Genomic DNA, 17994 nt, shown 5'->3' with positions numbered 1-17994 from the left:
TATTAGCTGTGATAACAGTATATATAGTGTACACTTTTTAAAAAGAAAGCTAACATTGACCCTGGAGTACTGCATCCAAGGATATGCTGCATGTGTGTTACTTTCTTCTCCAATTTTTAACACTCTGTAGATATTCTAGATCCCAACTGCCAATTTTACTCCCTTTTAAAAATACAAAGTTAAAAGCCAGGAACGATCTTTATCATCTGTGGGCTATTTTTACAATAAATTTTACTTTAAACAAAGGAATTCTGAAACTGGGTTGTTCCTCCCACTTGTACCATGGGCAGGACTGAACATTTTGTGATAATACTTTTTAACTATCCAAAATGGAACATTTTCACTTTAAACTCACTGATTTTTTGCAAAGAGAATTTACATTAAAGGTGGAAAGAATTCTGAAGTGATTCATCTTGGTCTGATTTTTTACATCTCAAAAGCCTGGCATTTTAATGGGTGTGTAGACTTTCTATATCCACTGTAAGTAGCATATTAAACTACTAGTAACAGGTTATTCTTAGTTTACTCCAGAGAAAATGCCACAAGAAGCTAGTAATTAAAATAAACCCAGAAGGGCAGTTACAACAAACTCACATATTAGTTTATACGAGTAATATAGCTGCTCTTTAAATAACTGGAAGCAAGAAGAAAAGGATGAGAAATGTGTGGCATGACTTAAGATATTTTGGGTCTCTCTTCTACACAGTGCCATTTACAGCAGACTAAACAGGGTACTTTGTCACCTGTTATCTTAATAGCAGGACCTATAGGATACAATTGTCTTAAGTGTTGTACCATATTGTACAGCAGGGGTGTCAAACTGGTGGCCCACAGCCCAGATGAATCACGTGCAGGCCACACCCACCCTGGCTCAGCAAAGGCAAAAAAAAGTCACGATAAATCACATGATGTCATGTGATGTGATCAAGTTTGACACCTGTGCTGTACAGTGTCATGAACAAATTTAAAACTGTATTCTCTAAACCCTAGATTCACTTCCCATTATGTAATACTTGCAAGGGAGACACCTTGCCTAGAGGGAGAGGAAAAAGAAAGGTCATGATTAGGAAAAGGAATCAAACCTACACACACATGCTAAACTATAAAAATGCTGTTAATACTATTTGGGAGAAAGGTTGCAAATTTCAGGTAATCTTTACAGAACAAGCACCTGCACTTGCTGTTTCTGTTGGTGGCCTTCATTCCACCAATCAAGGTGACAGATTATGAATATGCACATGCACACTGAAGCAGAGATCTTGTCCTGTTTCTACAGAGGGCATTCTCCTCAGCCAAGAGTCTCTTCACTTCTCCCTCATGTTCAAACCCAGTGTCTGTTCTTTTAATACAAAAGTCAGCCAAAGTAGGGATGAGGACAGAAGGGCAAGCAACTTAATTCTTGTCATCCTTCTTATCATCATCCTCCGAGGGATAAGAGTGCCACGTAAGCCTTTCTTCATAAAATGAGATGACCACCTGTGGACACTTGATGTTAGCTTCCTTAGCAGGAACCAGATCAGCTTCATCAGAGTTTTTCCTATATAATCAAAGGAAAGATTGTTAGTGTTTATCTCACAGGGAGTGATAAAGATCTATTGGTATTAAAAACTTTTCAAAATACAGATAATCAAAGATTGTGCCATGTCACCTGAATGACACTTGTGGTAATTTGATGGAGTTTATTGTTTAAAATTGTTAAGTTATTATCAAAGTCAATGTTTTCTTGTTGCAGGTACAACCATTTCATTTTTTCTCTAATTTAAAAGATAACTTGCTGGATCATCTATTTCCTAATTGTGGAGATGGATGAGCATCCCACTAAATTGCAAGGATACCATGGCATAGTTGCCAACCTCTGATGGACAATACATTTGCATCTATAACTGTCTTTTTAGACCACAGAAATAGACTGTGACACTCCACGGATTGCAAAAGTAGTGGTCCAAATAGCCCATTCAATGTCAGGCACAAGCAACTAGACCCACACGTGAAAAGTTCAAGTTGACTATTGTATTCTACCTATAAATAGAAGTATCTCCCCAGACTGCTTGCACTCCCTTGGAAACAAACAGATAAAGTTTCATGGAACTTAGAGGGGGGAGGTCAGTCCTAGGTCTCTTGCAGCTGTGCAATGACTCAAGGTTAACTTCCCCGCTTGATCCCTCCTCCTTGCCTGACTAGTAGTTTCCTAACATCACCCCCCCCTCCATAACAGTCCCTCCCTCTTCCAAGTAGTCTTCATCTCTTGAGTTCTCACAGAAACTTGGGAGGGGTGGAAGCAATGCCTGTTCAAAGGAGTCCCCTGACCTCCTAGTCCAAAGAATCTCCCCAGCCAGGTGGTGCCTCCTGCAAAACATCTAAATGATTAGAGAATTCCTCCCTGTTTCCTTCAGGAAGTAAACCCCAGAAGGTGAAGGTCAAGGCTCATCTGCTTCAAAGCTTTCCTCTAGAGGACGCCCCTCTGCCTAGTTAACTCCTTCACTCGTTCCTCTTCAGGCTCTGGGATATGGGGTTGGATACTTGGAGTTTGGAAGTCCTTGGATTGTCTGGGAATCGCTGGTGGAACTGCTGCACCATATCAGGACCGTACACATAGCTAGCATTTTCCCATGAACGCTCTGCTTCTGGATAGCCTTTCCAGAGAATCAAGTACTGTATACCTTTACCCTGTCTCCTTAAGTCTAAGATTTCTAGAGGCAATTGCAAACGAGAAGCCAAAGGATTCACCCGCTGGCTGACCTTAAAAGGCCTTACAAACTTTGCATCCTGTTTCTTTGAGGGCCTGGTAGAAATCAAAAATTTGCTAGACATACATACTTTGTACATCCAGTTAGCTTTGTCTAATTCAGGAGTATGAAATTCAAGGCCCAGGGGCCAGATCTAGTCCATGAGGCTGCCCTGGAAACAGCGAAGGACTGGGCCAGTGTGCCTCTGCCAGTGAAAACAGAGGCCATTGCAGCTGAAAACGGAGCTTACGAAGCTCCAGGCTCCGTTTTTGCTGGCAGAGGGTTGCAGGAGGCCATCGATGGAGCTTAGGAGCCTGTTTTCGCTGGCAGAGTGCTCAGGCCACCACAGGCGCCCCAACACTAGTGATGTCAAGCTGGCAACGCCCACCCCAACCCCATGAGGTCAAACGCAACCCTGATGCAGCCCTCAATGAAATCGAGTTTGACACCCCTGGTCTAATTGCTCCATTAAGAGGGTTGGAGCAGCACGTTGCTCCTGTAGAAAATCTATGCAGATGTATACTATTTAACATCGGTTTGAATGTGGTTGAGAGTTCCTGCAATCCCAGAAAACAGCACATGAAAGTGAGAAGTCGGAGGGAAGCAAGCGCAAGGCTGACTCCGACTCTGAGGATAGGGGGGAAGAAAACAGACCAAAGAAAAAAAAAGACGAGGTAAAGCAGTTTCCTTCAATACATTATTCAATCAAGGTTGCTTATATCTTATAATTAAAGAGAAAAAGAATGGTTGACAGAAATTTTAAACAGTGTTATGACCCAGGTTGCTTAGGTAGGCAGGCTTCCATAGAGTGCTTTATTGTTCTGTTAAATTCCACAATGAACGGCTCTTCAACAGCCGGTAAGGCCCTGCCCCACACTTCCCTGAAGGTAGCCATCCTCAGTCCCACAAACAAAAGCCAGTAAGCAACAAAACCAATTTGCAAAGGCAGAGAGGAAGTCCAAAGAGAAGGTGGAAGCTCACAGGGCAAGGTGCAAACTCAAGGTCCACAGGTCAAAACAAGTCGAGGCAAAGACACAAGGCAAGGCACAGGCAGAAGCTAAGTTTTTACAAAGTGCCCCCCCCGGGGGGGGAGACAATATCCCCTGGCTTCTGCTTAAGTCAACACACGCCAGGTGTTCCTTGTGAGGAGGGGCGGGTCAACCTCCTCCTGAGCAGCCTCACAGACCTCCTTTGAGCTTGCCCCCACTCTACTCTCTGTGCCCTCCGATCGAGTGGGGGAGGCAGCTGTTCTTCATCACGGGATCTGCTGCCTCTCAACATCGCTGCCTGTCTGCAGCCGATCCTCCCCTGTGTCTGTGAGGGCAGAAAGCTCTCCGTCTAGTTGACCACCTCCCCCAATGTCTGAGTAGTAGTTTGGCTGCCTAAGACTGCTAACTCTGTTTGGTTCATGCTTGTGCACTTTTCAAGGTGTGCCACGGGGGGCGAAGATAGCTCTGCACCAGAAAGATGAGCGGCTTTCCTGTCATCCAGGACGCTTTCCCTTCACTGAAGCCACCTCGCAAACAGGCGTCATATTCGGGAAGGTCCAGCACCAAAGTGGTACCTATTTATCTACTCACATAGAACATGCTTTTGAACTGCTAGGTGGGCAAAAGCTGAGGCGAGTAACAGGAGCTCACTCAACCACACAGTGGTAGGACTCAAAGTATGTAGAGATTCTCAGTCATCCAGGTCATGGTTGTCCCAAAGGTGTTTTTTCAGGAGGCAACTGGACTTTCTTGTCCAGTTGCCTCTGGAATATAAATCCTTCCATTCCCCACTATCCTGTCAGAGCTGAAGAAGCTTCTTGGATGAGAAGTAAAATGTCTTCAAAAGAAAAAACAAGAAAGTCCAGTTGTCTCCTGAAAAAGCACCTTTGGGACAGTGCTATGACTTGAACCGCTGGAGCAAAGACCATCTCCAGCATCATTAAGCCACTGAGCCACCGCACCTCTAGGTTGTAAGTGCTCTGGGGAGATCTGTCATAACTTTGAACAGTTGTTAAACAAACTGTCATAAGTACAGGTAGTCCTCAAGCTATGACTACAATTGGAAATGGAATCTCAGTGGTTGAGCAAAACGCTTAAGTGAGACACTGTGACTGTTTTTTTCAATGACCGCAATCCTGGCACTCCCAGTTGCTGTCATTACATGGATGGAGTCCCAGGTAAGGAGCATAGGGTACCTCAGGGGGTGGGTGGAGAGAATCTTTAATTGGACTGCAGGGATGGAGCTAAAATCTTTAGGTTCCTGCAGCTTGACAAAGAATTTCCTTTCCCCTCCATCCATTGGGGGAGGGGGGGAACTCTTGAAGAAATGTACCATATTTATATAAGACGCTCCGAAGCATAAGATGCACCTAGATTTTGGGGAGGAAAACAAGGGGAAAATATCTGCCTCTGCCTCCCAGCAATTTGCCTCCTTGCAACAAATAGTACAGACAATATACACTGTTTGTAGTGTTAAATTTCAGACTATACTTGTACAGATGCTGTTAAATTGATGTGCTTTCTGGAAGTATAGTTATTCTCTGCTATTTAAAAGAATAGCACTTTTTAAAACAGTAGCACTGGGCCTCTTCAGATCAAGCATTTATTTTAAAAAGCTTCTTCATTTTGTTAAGTTGTCTAGAACAATAATAAAGCAGTCTTTAAAAAAATAAGTCTAATAATGTGAACATTCTATAGGCATTTATAGTTGTTGACTTACCTCCTTGCAGCAAACAGCCTGATTAGCACAAGAAAAAAAAATCTGCCCCCAGCAATTTGCCATGTGGAGCAAACAGCTAGTTTCACTTTCAATTTCTCCTGATCATCAGCTGTTAGAGGCTGCAGGGATTGCTATAGCTTATTGAAGCCTCCGCAAGCCCTGTTTGCTGCAAAGAGGTAAATTGCTGGGAGGCAGAGGCCAAAGGGTGGGCTCTTTCATAAAGCTCTCAGAAACAAGAGGGAGTACTCTCAGCAGCAGCTTGCAAACTTCCCTGCTGGCTTCTGCATTGCCTTTCTGGGGAAGCTGGCAGAGAAGATTGCAAGTGGCGATCACATAATTGCAGGGTGCTTGGCAACCAGTTGTAAGTGCAAACAGGTTGCCAAACACCTGGACCCTGATCACATGAGAGCAGTGCAATGCTTTATGATGGCTGGAAGTGCTTTACCTTTTCTGAGACAATCATAATTTTGAACAGTTGTTGATCATAAGTCAAGGACTACCTATAATTTAGCAAAACTGGAGGTTGCATGTTTGTAATTGCACAAATATCATTTCATTCCAGAGAAAGAAGTTGAACTTTCTTCTTCACAACATCACATTTATCTGGCTGTTCTGGAGTTGCTAAGATGTGAATCTTCCAGAACAGGAAATGTTTCATAATGCACCCATTGAATGTTCCACTGATTTATACTTAACCCTACCACAGGATACGAAAGGTGGCTGAACTCTAAATTGAGAAATCACTTTTCAGAATTTACAGACAATTCTGTTTTTCAAAATGAATTTATACACCATCCTTTCTTTAATGGAAAATCTAAAGCCAGATCAGAGTACAGTCCAGACAGTTAAAAGTAGACAAAAGTATTGTACCATCAAGAGACTTTATCCACCTCAAGTTTTAATCCTAAGCAAGCAAACTAATTCAGGACACCATATATAAGCAGACAAGTTCGACTGTCAACAAACTGAACAGCTTACATTCTGCCACAAGCAAACAAGATTAAAACAACAAGAGGTTCCTCAGCTAGAGGAATGTGGCCTACAGCCTCAGAATGTTCCTCAAGAGGTTCCTTAGCTAGAGGAACGTGTCCTACAGCCTCAGAACGTTCCTCAAGAGGTTCCTCAGCTAGAGGAAAGTGGCCTACAGCCTCAGAAGAGGTTTCTTAGCGAGAGGACCGTGGCCTACAGTCTCAAAACGTTCCTCAAGAGGTTCCTCAGCTAGAGGAAAGTGATCTACAGCCTCAGAACGTTCCTCAAGAGTTTCCTCAGCTAGGGAGAAAGGAGCCGAAGTCGCAACGAGACGACGTGCGATCTCAACGCTCTGAGATCGCAGTCGATACTTTTGCCACTGGGTGGTCCAAATGGACCTAAACCGTCCCGCAGAGACGGTGAACAGGAAGAATATCTTGCTGATCTCAGGTACATCGCAAAGTCCCTGATTGATCCAAGAGAAGTTCTTCAAGCCGGTGACAAAAAATCCAGCCATTTGGCTGATGAAGTCGGGGCGGCTCCAAAACGGAAGGATATGGAAAGAGAAAGTGTTTCCAGCTGGTGAGGAATTTTTACTGTTTTAAAAGTGACTGCTTATAAAAAACTTAAAATTAATTTAAATCGGAGAACAGAAGAAATAAGCGGCGGAATTAAATTTGGAATGGTTTTGGACAGTGGGTTATCTTACTTTTTAAATGCTATTTTCACGGATGGAATTTATGCAAGCCTTTTAAAACGAATGGATTAAGTTTCCTTCTATTTTTTTTTCTTTTACTATTCTCTGTAATCTATGCACTAAAATTCTCCTCTTTCATTACTGTGGGTGTTTTTCTAACTCATTTAAGAATCAGACTTTTAAAAACTTCAAATACAAAAAAGATACAAAAAGAAACAAAGAAATTGTAACGTAACACTGCTACTCGGAGGCTGGAGGTTTGTGTATTGGAAACGAAACACTTTTACTTTTTTCCGCTGATTATCCTGGCTTGGCACCTCAAGGTCTCACAGCTTGTTTATAGAGAGTGATAAGAAGAAAAGCACACAGATGTTCCTTTGAAGTAAATGTTATTGTGAATCTATGCTTAATCCTGTTAAAACCTTCTAAGCTAAAACAGCAGTGTTTGTTAGCTGGAGATAATGGCACAATTTCAACAGCAGAAAGAAGTTTTAAGTCTGCAAAAGATACTCTCAGAAATACAGAAATTATCAGATACACGTGACAGGATAGAGAAGAAGTTGGAAGACTTAGTGGACCTAACAGGAAAATATGATGAAGAAGTTGAAGATGCTAATCAAATGGAAAAAGTGGTGGTTAAAATCCTAAAAATTGAAGAGGAAAATGAATATAAAGAAATTAAGATTGCTGATATTTATGGTGATTGGTTTGTCTCTACCCCAGATGGCAAGATACAGAAGAGAAAACAAAAGAATTTATGGATTTAAAGAGAGAAATTTTATTAGCAATATCATTGATAACATTACCGACAATCAAAGATAAGCTGATTAAGGAAACAGAAGAAGGGCATCGAAATTACATGAGAGATTTTATAAGCAAAGAGTTGCTAAGAGGAGTCCATACAAAGTTGATTAAGGAGATGATCAGAGGACTGACACCACAAATGGCAGAAGATATGAGACTGTTTTGCTACTGGAAAGATACAGGTTGATAGATGGAAGAGTATAATTTAAAACTAGCTAAACTTAGTGAAATTTAGTGACAATAGATATAGTTATAATGATATATTTGTTTTCGTAGATTTTCACGGGTGTAGGTATGCTGGTTTTGTTGTATTCGGGTCTTTTCCCGTGTAAGGTGTAAACTAAAGATACTTCCAATTCTACGCGGGAGAAAACCCGAACAACCAAAGACATACATATATATATATGTATGTATGTCTTTGGTTGTTCGGGTTTTCTCCCGCGTAGAATTGGAAGTATCTTCACGACGTTTCGATGAAGTCTCATTCATCATCTTCAGGCTGCTGCTTCCGGCTTGGTGCTTCTGGCTTGGTGCTTCCAGGAGCAATGTGAGATCTCCAAGCCCCCTACCAATCAGAATACACCTCCACCCAATCAGAATGCAGCCAAGCTCCCACCCAATCAGCACAAACCCCCACTGGCAGTTAAAAAGAGGAACCGGCTGAGATCTCACATTGCTCCTGGAAGCACCAAGCCAGAAGCACCAAGCCGGAAGCAGCAGCCTGAAGATGATGAATGAGACTTCATCGAAACGTCGTGAAGATACTTCCAATTCTACGCGGGAGAAAACCCGAACAACCAAAGACATACATACAAACACCCGCGAAAACCTCAGAAAACACACACACACACACACACACACACACACACACACACACACACACACACACACACACACACACACACACATATATATATATATATATATATATATATATATATATATATATACATACACACATACATACATACATACACATACATATATATATGGGTACAACATAAGGAAATGGGATGTACATTGTAAACAGTGATTTGGAAAGAAGGATTAGAAAACTTTGTTATTAAATATTATGGATGTTTAGCTAGAATAGGACATAAGGACTCAGTGTCATTGGAGGATTTTAGAAATAGTAAATAAAATGCCAGTATGTGGTTATGTATTAAATCTTGGTATAGTTTATGATGAATGAAGTTTAAACAATTATAGTCAAATGAAAATGGAGGTATGATGACGGTAACATGTATAAATATCTGAGTTAAAATACTTAAGTTAATATGAATTATGCTTGATGACTGTGGAAGAGATGCACAAAAGTCTTTTGTAACCAACTGATACACTTTCTACAGTATGTAAAGAAGGAAGATTTTATGTGTTGTGTTTGTTTTGAAAATAAAAAATAAAATAAAAAACTTTAAAAAAAACAAGAAGCTGGAAGTGCCACGACAAGAATGGTTGGGAAATAGCAGAGCTCTGACAGGCTCCGCGAAAACCCAACTGGACAAACCACTGCCAGGGACCTTCGGGTCAGAACTGTTCTGGAGGAACAGGGAAAAAAGAAGAAACATCTCGATGACCAAAGAGGAACCAACAGTTCCTCAAAAGGTCTGACATAAAAGTTCTTCAAACTGACAGCGGAAGTGGCAGCAGCCACACAAATGGCAGCTTCAAAGTCGGGGCAACCGGACCAAGCAATTTGAGCAGGAGCAGTGCTGGAACAAAGTGTTGGATCTGGGTGAAAGAGTGATCAACCCAAGGTAAAGAAACTTTAAAATTGGATTAAAAAAGAGACCCGGAGCAGAAATTAGCGGCTATCTGGCAGATAGGGGATTTAACAGAGGAAAAAAGAAAGCGGGGAGACTAAAACAGAAAGCCCTAGAAGATTTTTATTCTCAAATTTGGATTTGGAAACATTAAAAAAAAATAAAAGAAGTCAGGGGGAAAATTCCTTTCTTTCTTTTTCTACCTTTTTCTATTTTTTTGTGGAATAAATACAGATTTTGACAGCTAGCAGACTAAAACACATTGTGTACTGTGGAGAGGGAGACATCTACTGGTGAGAAGAGGATACTACAAGACTTAATAGAAAATAACAGAGGAAAGTACAGCTGTAGACTGACCTTGACTGTAGCAAGATAAAGACACTTTGGGAAACAACAAGGAGGATTTGTTTTTGTAACAGTGTTGTGGATTGGACTTACTATTTTGGTGGAAGAGAAAAAGCAAAATAAAAGTGGAATTGGACTTTAGAAATTGGAAATAAGAAAGGAAAAAAGAACTTTAAGTTTAAGTAAATGTGATATAACAGAAAAAGTTTAAATAATTTGTTAAATTAAATAAGCAGACACTATGGAATTTTGGATGTATAATGAACTACTTGACATGTTAAAAAATGCACGTATCAGGTTTCCCAAAAAATGCCCTAATTGATTCATGAGTCTTGGCCCAAACTTTAAAAGAAAATTAGTCATTTATTAGGAGCATTTATTTTGGCAAGATCTTTTCACAGTCAGATCTTAGTCTTATTTGAATTATAGCTGAACTTTACCCCTGTTCCTTCCCTCCCCTCAGTCTGCATCATAAATCACATTCCCCAATGAGGTGCACCCCTCCCAAATCTGCTGCGGTAATCTGAGATGCAACTCTAGCCGAAAGTATGCGTGGAATGCGCTCCCCCACTTTCTTCACCATGGCAACTTTAGAAGTTGACAGGACGTGAAACGCTAAATGGAAAAAAACAATGGAAACTCAGAGGGAACATCTAGAACAAGGCGTAGGAGAAAGAAAAGGGACTAAATGAAGAACAAGAAGATACTACAGAAGAAAAAGAGATTGAAAAAGAAAACTACTTAGATGATTGTATTGGGATTTACAGTTACACACCAAAAGGAGACAAGGGGGAAGTGGCCCCCAAAAAGGGAAAATTAAACATCAAAGGTGGGATTAATGGGGAAAGATGGGTGAGAGGGCGGGGCGGGGGAGAAGTACTAAAATAATATAATTGAAAAGGGAAAAAAAGATTGGAAAGAAAAAAAATAGAAATTTTAAGAACAAGAAAAAGTTAGGCGAATGGGTGCAGAGAAGAGAATATAAGAGAAGTGAAGTTTCTAAGAGACTAAGAGAAAATGGTTGAGAGGAGGAAAGAAGGAAAAGGATTTACTAGCAGAATAGAATGAAATTTGGTAAATATAGCCAATGCTATATAGCCAATATTATGTGAGGGAAATAGATCAATACTATTAATTGTGGATAATAAACCAAGTGAAATGTTTACTATATAAAATTAAATTTGAGGATGTATTTTATTGATAGTAAAACAGAATAATGGATGGAAATGATATGCTAAAATTTGATTAACTTGGAGAGGCAAATAATGATATTGTTTATATTAAGAGGAAATTAAGGTTAAGCTGGAAAATATGGAAAGAAAATAACATGACTGAAATGTGAAATGGAAATATGATGTAAAATGAACTATGTATAATAGAAGATGTAAAGGGGGAAAACCCGGACAACACTTTGTTTATAAAAGAAGTTAAAATATGTAACAAAAAATAAAAAACTTCGTTTCGCAAAAAAAGATTAAAACAACAAAAATAGCCAACTGTTACCTGAATACTGTATGAATCCTATACTAAGGAATGATATCCCCCATATTCTGACACAGACATTAAGCCACAGCATTTCCTCAACGTTTATGCAAGCAAATGTCATACTTCAGTTTGAAAAAGTGCAATGAGAACTTCAAAAATTAAATGACAAATTTACCATTTCATTAGAAACATGAGCTCCCCACTGGAATCTGTGGCACCAATAATCCGTTCCGGCTCAAACCCTCTTGCAAACCCTCGAGGCTTTTCAGCCTAAAGAAAGAAAAAGAAACGTTAATAAGTGCTGCATTTAGAGCAGGGGTCCCCAACCTCCAGTCTGTGGACTGGCACCGGACCGCACCATGCCAGAAACTAGGTTGCGCAAACAAGTGAAGCCCCACCTGTGGGATGCAGGCAGCATGCGAAACCACACCCCCTCCAGTCCACGGAAAAACTTCTCTCCACGGAACCAGTCCCTGGGGGCCACTGATTTAGAGGATAGTGCAAAAAGATCAAGCACTGAATATGGACTGATCAGAAAACACAAAATATTACTGCCAAAAAATGGTTTCTGCTATACTGTAGAAAGGGAATCCTAAATCAAGAACAATATAGTGCACATTCTTAAAATATGGAACTTACAGCTGTGTGAAAAAGTCCTGCATGCTTTCAGTTTTAAGCTGTATTTACATGTTTAATCAACTTTTCACTCATACAAACCACACAAAATTAGAACTTTGATGAAAATTTCTGTAGTCGGATTGAGATGCATAATTTTTATTAATATAACCAAAGTCTTTTTAAGGTTATGATCGAATTTATGTGCTAAAACAAACACAACTTGAATTTTCGAGAATGTTAGGATCGAAAGTAGCCAATCAGCAGTGAGCTTTGGCTGACCAATCAAAATGCACAGAGGCTAAATCTATGAGCCAATCAATGTTGTCATACTCTCTGACTATAAATAGGCATGAAAAGCATCAAGAAATTTAATTTAGCTCTGGCTGCGGGCAAGGATGAAGGCCTTTGCTTTCACCAGTACTGAGCAGAGACATCGCATCATTGTGCTTCATGAAGAGGGTTACTCCTGTAAAGAAACAGCCAAGAGAGTGAAATGCCATCACACCACAGTGAGCAGAGTGGTTGAAAAATACCAAATAACTGTTTTAGTTAATGACAGGCTCCACTCTGGAAGACCAAGAAAGTCGACAAAATGGCAAGATCGGGCTCTGCAACGCATTTCAATGGCTGACAGGAAGCTCACATCACCTCAGATTACAAGAATTTGGGGTGAAACATGTGATGTAAAAGTGTGCACAAGCACAGTGTGTCGCAGACTGCTTGCCAGAGGGCTCAAAGGCTGCAGGGCTCGAAATAAACCTTTGCTCACAGACGCTCACCGCTCTCGTCGATGTGCTTGGGCCAAGAAGTATGCCAAGTGGAGCAATGAACAGTGGGTCAAGGTCATCTTCAGTGACGAGAGCAATTTCTACTTGACTGGGAATCAGTGCAATAAGTATGTCAGAAGATTTCCAGCTGAAGAATTTAGGCCGTACTGCCTGAATCTATCTGTGAAGCATCCATTGCACATGATGATCTGGGGCTGCATCACTGCTTCTGGTATTGGTCAGATACAAATCGTGCAGGGAATCATGAATTCCAAGCAGTATGTTGAAGTCCTGGAAAAGACCATGCTTCCTTCAGCTCAGCAACTTGTAGGGAAGGACTTTTACTTCCAGGATGACAATGTTCCTTGTCATCGAGCCAAGTCCGTCCAGCAGTGGATGAAGAAGCATGGTGTTCGACTCCTGGATTGGCCAGCTCAGAGCCTGGATTTGAACCCAATTGAGAACTTATGGGGCAAGATTGGTTACAAAATAAGCAAGAAGCATCCGAAAACCAAGCAGGGGCTGATTGAATCCATTATTGCAGCCTGGCACCACATTGTCACCAAAGATCATGTGCAAAGGCTTATACAATCTATGCCAAAGCGATGCCGCCTGGTGATAAGCAATAAGGGCTAGCCAATTTCATATTAGTAACTATGTTTGGTTACCTAAATGGTCCTTTTCAGGGCCACAAACAATAAAAATGTTAACAAAACATTAGCATCGGCCTTAGTAATTGCAACACGTATGCCACTGGATATGCATCAGTTAATCTGTTTTCAGTAGTCATTGTAAGTATGCAAGAAAATTCAGGGAAGTGTGGGGCAGGGCCTTACCGGCTGTTGAAGAGCCGTTCATTGTGGAATTTAACAGAACAATAAAGCACTCTATGGAAGCCTGCCTACCTAAGCAACCTGGGTCATAACACTCTGTTTAAAATTTCTGTCAACCATTCTTTTTCTCTTTAATTATAAGATATAAGCAACCTTGAGTGAATAATGTATTGAAGGAAACTGCTTTACCTCGTCTTTTTTTTTCTTTGGTCTGCTTTCTTCCCCCCTATCCTCAGAGTCGGAGTCAGCCTTGCGCTTGCTTCCCTCCGACTTCTCACTTTCATGTGCTGTTTTCTGGGATTGCAGGAACTCTGCAATTAGGTCAGGGCAATCGAGATTCTCCTCTGGCTCCCATGTATTATCTTCACTGCAACACATACAAAATACCACAGCTTGTAACTATTATTTTCATATTTCTACCATAAATTATCAGAAAAAGATGCTTGACTAATGGGACCTGGAAATTCTTGGCATAAATTAAGAGCAATTTTCTATAAATGGAAAAGTATTACATCTATAGGTTTTGCACCAAAAGGCTTTTATTTGAAACCAGGAATAAATGCTAACACTTTTATAAGTGCATAACAAAAATCTTTCCTATACATAAACAAGTTACAAGACCTGAAAATATTGCTGGATCTGAACTGAAGTGGAAGCAATGTTGCATGATATACAGTGGATATAGTAAGTTCAAATACACCTGTTAAAAGGCCAGGTTTTTGAGATGTAAAAAAATCAGACCAAGATAAATCACTTCAGAATTTTTCCCACTTTTAACATGACATATAAGCTATACAATTCAATTGAAAAACAAATTGACATCTTTTAGGGAGAAAAATAACAATAAAAAATGTACAATAACATGGTTGCATAGGTTGCACACCCTCTTATAAGTAGAGATATGGCTGTGTTCAGAATTCTCAACCACATTCAAACCGATGTTAAATAGTATACATCTGCATAGATTTTCTACAGGAGCAACGTGCTGCTCCAACCCTCTTAATGGAGCAATTACACCAGGGGTGTCAAACTCGATTTCATTGAGGGCTGCATCAGGGTTGCGTTTGACCTCATGGGGTTGGGGTGGGCGTTGCCAGCTCGACATCACTAGTGTTGGGGCACCTGTGGTGGCCTGAGCACTCTGCCAGCGAAAACAGGCTCCTAAGCTCCATCGATGGCCTCCTGCAACCCTCTGCCAGCAAAAACGGAGCCTGGAGCTTCGTAAGCTCCGTTTTCAGCTGCAATGGCCTCTGTTTTCACTGGCAGAGGCACACTGGCCCAGTCCTTCGCTGTTTCCAGGGCAGCCTCATGGACTAGATCTGGCCCCTGGTCCTTGAATTTCATACTCCTGAATTAGACAAAGCTAACTGGATGTACAAAGTATGTATGTCTAGCAAATTTTTGATTTCTACCAGGCCCTCAAAGAAACAGGATGCAAAGTTTGTAAGGCCTTTTAAGGTCAGCCAGCGGGTGAATCCTGTGGCTTCTCATTTGCAATTGCCTCTATCTATGAAGGTCCACCCAGTTTTCCAGCATTCCTTGCTGGTCAGAGAGGCCTCACCAAGCCCCTTATGATAACAACAACCATTACCCTCTCCAGTAATTGTTCAAGATGGAGGGAGTTAGGAACAGATCCAAATCAGTCAATTTTGGAAACAAACCTTCAGGCCTCTGCTAAAATGCTGAAGATGAAGAGGAATTTCACCTTTCAACACAATAATGACCCAAAGCATACCTCCAAATCAACAAAAGAATGGCTTCACCAGAAAATCATCAAAGTTTTGGAATGGCCCTGGCAGACCTAAATCCAATTGAAAATCCATGGGGTGAGCTAAAGAGGGCTGTGCACAGGAATGCCTTCGCAATCTGACATATTTGGAGCACTTTTGCAAAGAAGAGTAGGCAAAGATTCCCAAGGCAAGTTGTGCCATGATGATAGGCTCCTACCCCAAAAGACTGAATACTGTCATAAAATGAAAAGGTGCTTCAACAAAGTATTAGTTTAAGGGTGTGTATAGTTGTGCAACTATGTTATTGTACATTTTTGTTATTTTTTTTCTCCCCAAAAGATTTCAGTTTCTTTTTCAGTTGAATAGCTTATTATATTATAGGTGGAAATAATTCTGAAGCGATTTATCTTGGTGTGGCTTTTTTCATCTCAAAAATCTGGCATATAGATTATATATATGATTGTTTGAAGAAAAAAGATGGAATAACAAACTTTTTTGCATTAATAACTAATGCAGAACAGTGTTTTTTTTATTTTCCTCATTAACTGATAGATGTATGTTTTAAGGTAAGGCCTTTTCATCCTGAAGGGCAACCAACCTTGGATAACCCAGGTATTTAAGTGCCCCTTAGAAAAGGCATAATGCATGACAGGGACACCCAATACATCCCTGGCAAAACAGATAGAAGCACCTGCTCTTCACCAGTAACCTAAATAAGTGTAAGCAAGGAACTGTCCAAATCAGAAAGCACTTTTTGGGGAAGAAGAACCTACCCTGATTTTTAAATGCACTAATATTCTGCAGGAACAGGTATAGATTGTTCTTCCCCAAAAAGTGCTTTCTGAGTTGGACAGGATACATTGCCACAAGGTAAGATTTTTTAATAGTTGAACTGGATTTCTAAAAAGCCACAGTTCTAATAAGCACTATGGAATGTTAACACAAGGTTCGAAAAACTGAAGCCAGCTGATCTTTTCGTTCAACAAAACTATGAAAATAAAGGGATAGTAGCCTTACTCTGAAAAGCCTTTCCACTTGAGCAAGTACTCCACTTTGCCTTTCACTACCCGCCTGTCAAGAACTTTCTCCACCACGTATTCCTCCTCTTCCTCTTCTAAGACCTCCTCCACTTTCTTCTTGTTTTGCTTTTTCCCCATTGTGCTCGCCAGCTTTGCAGTTTAAAGGAGGCTGTTGGAGATGATGAAACAGATATCAGGAAGGAAAAATGCTGATTGGGAGGTAACCTTTTGGAGTTCCAATGACAGTACTGAATAGAAGTTTCTATATTATTTTCTAATCAGTATTCAACCATAGAACAAACAATGGAAAATTAAATCCAAAGATAACCGCATGGATACATGGGTAAAGATACAATCACAATGGCACGCTGGAATATATAATTCCCTTCAACAACTATGCTCTACAGATATTTTATTGATTTATTTATTAAATTTGTTTGCCACTCTTATCTCGCTGGGAGGCGACTTGGGGCATTTTTAAACATTAAAAACAATAAAACCGTGTGTGTGTGTGTGTGTGTTTGTATTCACAATAAAAATGCAGGTTACAGCTGAACAATAGGCAGAATGTACAGGGGTGAGGTGGGAACTACTATTGGTCCATCAACCATTCAGCATGATATTCCCCCGTTGGGGCTCCAAGCCAAGAAGCAGAGCCAGGTCTTCAGGACCTTACAGAACGGTGGGACCCAATCCGACCTCGGGGGGGCAAGGTGTTCTAAAGGGCAGGAGCCATGGCAGAGACTTCTCCTGGAGTCTGCCAGCTGCAATTCCCTGACCGACAGGGTCTGCAGTATGCCTCCTGTGCCGGCACAAGTGGGGTGGGCCAGTCCCATTGGGGTGAGATGGTTCCTCAAGTAGCCGGGAAACATGCAATGTAGGGCTTTAAAGGTGATAACTAACACCTTGAATTGCACCCAGAAGCAAACAGGCAGTGAGTGCAGCTCACAGAACAGCGGTGTAATATGGGCCACTCTAGCCCCCCCCAAAACTGCCCATGCAACCACACTGTGCACCAGTTGTAGCTTCTGAATGGTCTTCAAGGGTAGTCCCATGTAGACCACATTGCAGTAATCCAGACGTGAGATGACCAGGGCTTGAATGATTGAACACTGAGACTCCTGATCCAGGAAAGCCCACAACTGGCGCACAACTTGAAGCTGTGCAAAAGCCCTCCTAGCTATGAATGCCACCTGCTCTTTGAGGAGTCATGAGTCCAGGAGAACCCCCAGGTTGCGGACTGGGTCTATCAGGGGTAGTGCCACCCCATCCAGAACTAAGGATGTCGAAGTCTCCGATATTGAAGCTCTATGAACCCAAAGCCATTCAGTCTTGCCAGGGTTCAGCCAAAGCCTATTGTCCTCCATCCCAGCCCTTACAGCCTCCTGGCACCATGAAAGGTCAGTGACAGCATTACCTGGGTCACCAGGTGTGGAGATGCAAAGTTGAGTACCATCAAGTGTACTGGTGATACCTCAACCCATAATTACAGATGATCTCACACAGCAGCTTCATGTAGATGTTAAAAA

General features: G+C 41.1%; 1 protein-coding gene across 1 annotated transcript in view; it reads right to left on the bottom strand.

The window, feature by feature from the left end:
- Positions 1-179: 179 nt before the first annotated feature.
- The window catches only part of LOC309400497 (chromobox protein homolog 1-like), a 29407-nt gene continuing 11592 nt past the window's right edge, over positions 180-17994 (bottom strand). Inside the window, exons 2-5 of the mRNA XM_081969025.1 lie at positions 16464-16634; positions 13906-14083; positions 11674-11768; positions 180-1537 (exon numbers count right to left, since the gene is read on the bottom strand). Of these exons, the coding sequence (XP_081825151.1) occupies positions 1393-1537; positions 11674-11768; positions 13906-14083; positions 16464-16603 (558 nt within the window). The 5' untranslated portion in view covers positions 16604-16634 and the 3' untranslated portion in view covers positions 180-1392. The remainder of the gene's footprint in view (positions 1538-11673; positions 11769-13905; positions 14084-16463; positions 16635-17994) is intronic.

Source organism: Natrix helvetica (genome assembly GCF_964273705.1).
Source record: "Natrix helvetica genome assembly, chromosome: W".
Taxonomy (NCBI): Eukaryota; Metazoa; Chordata; class Lepidosauria; order Squamata; family Natricidae; genus Natrix; species Natrix helvetica.
Note: the sequence above shows the minus strand (reverse complement) of the source record. Positions and strands in the feature narration are given on the sequence as shown.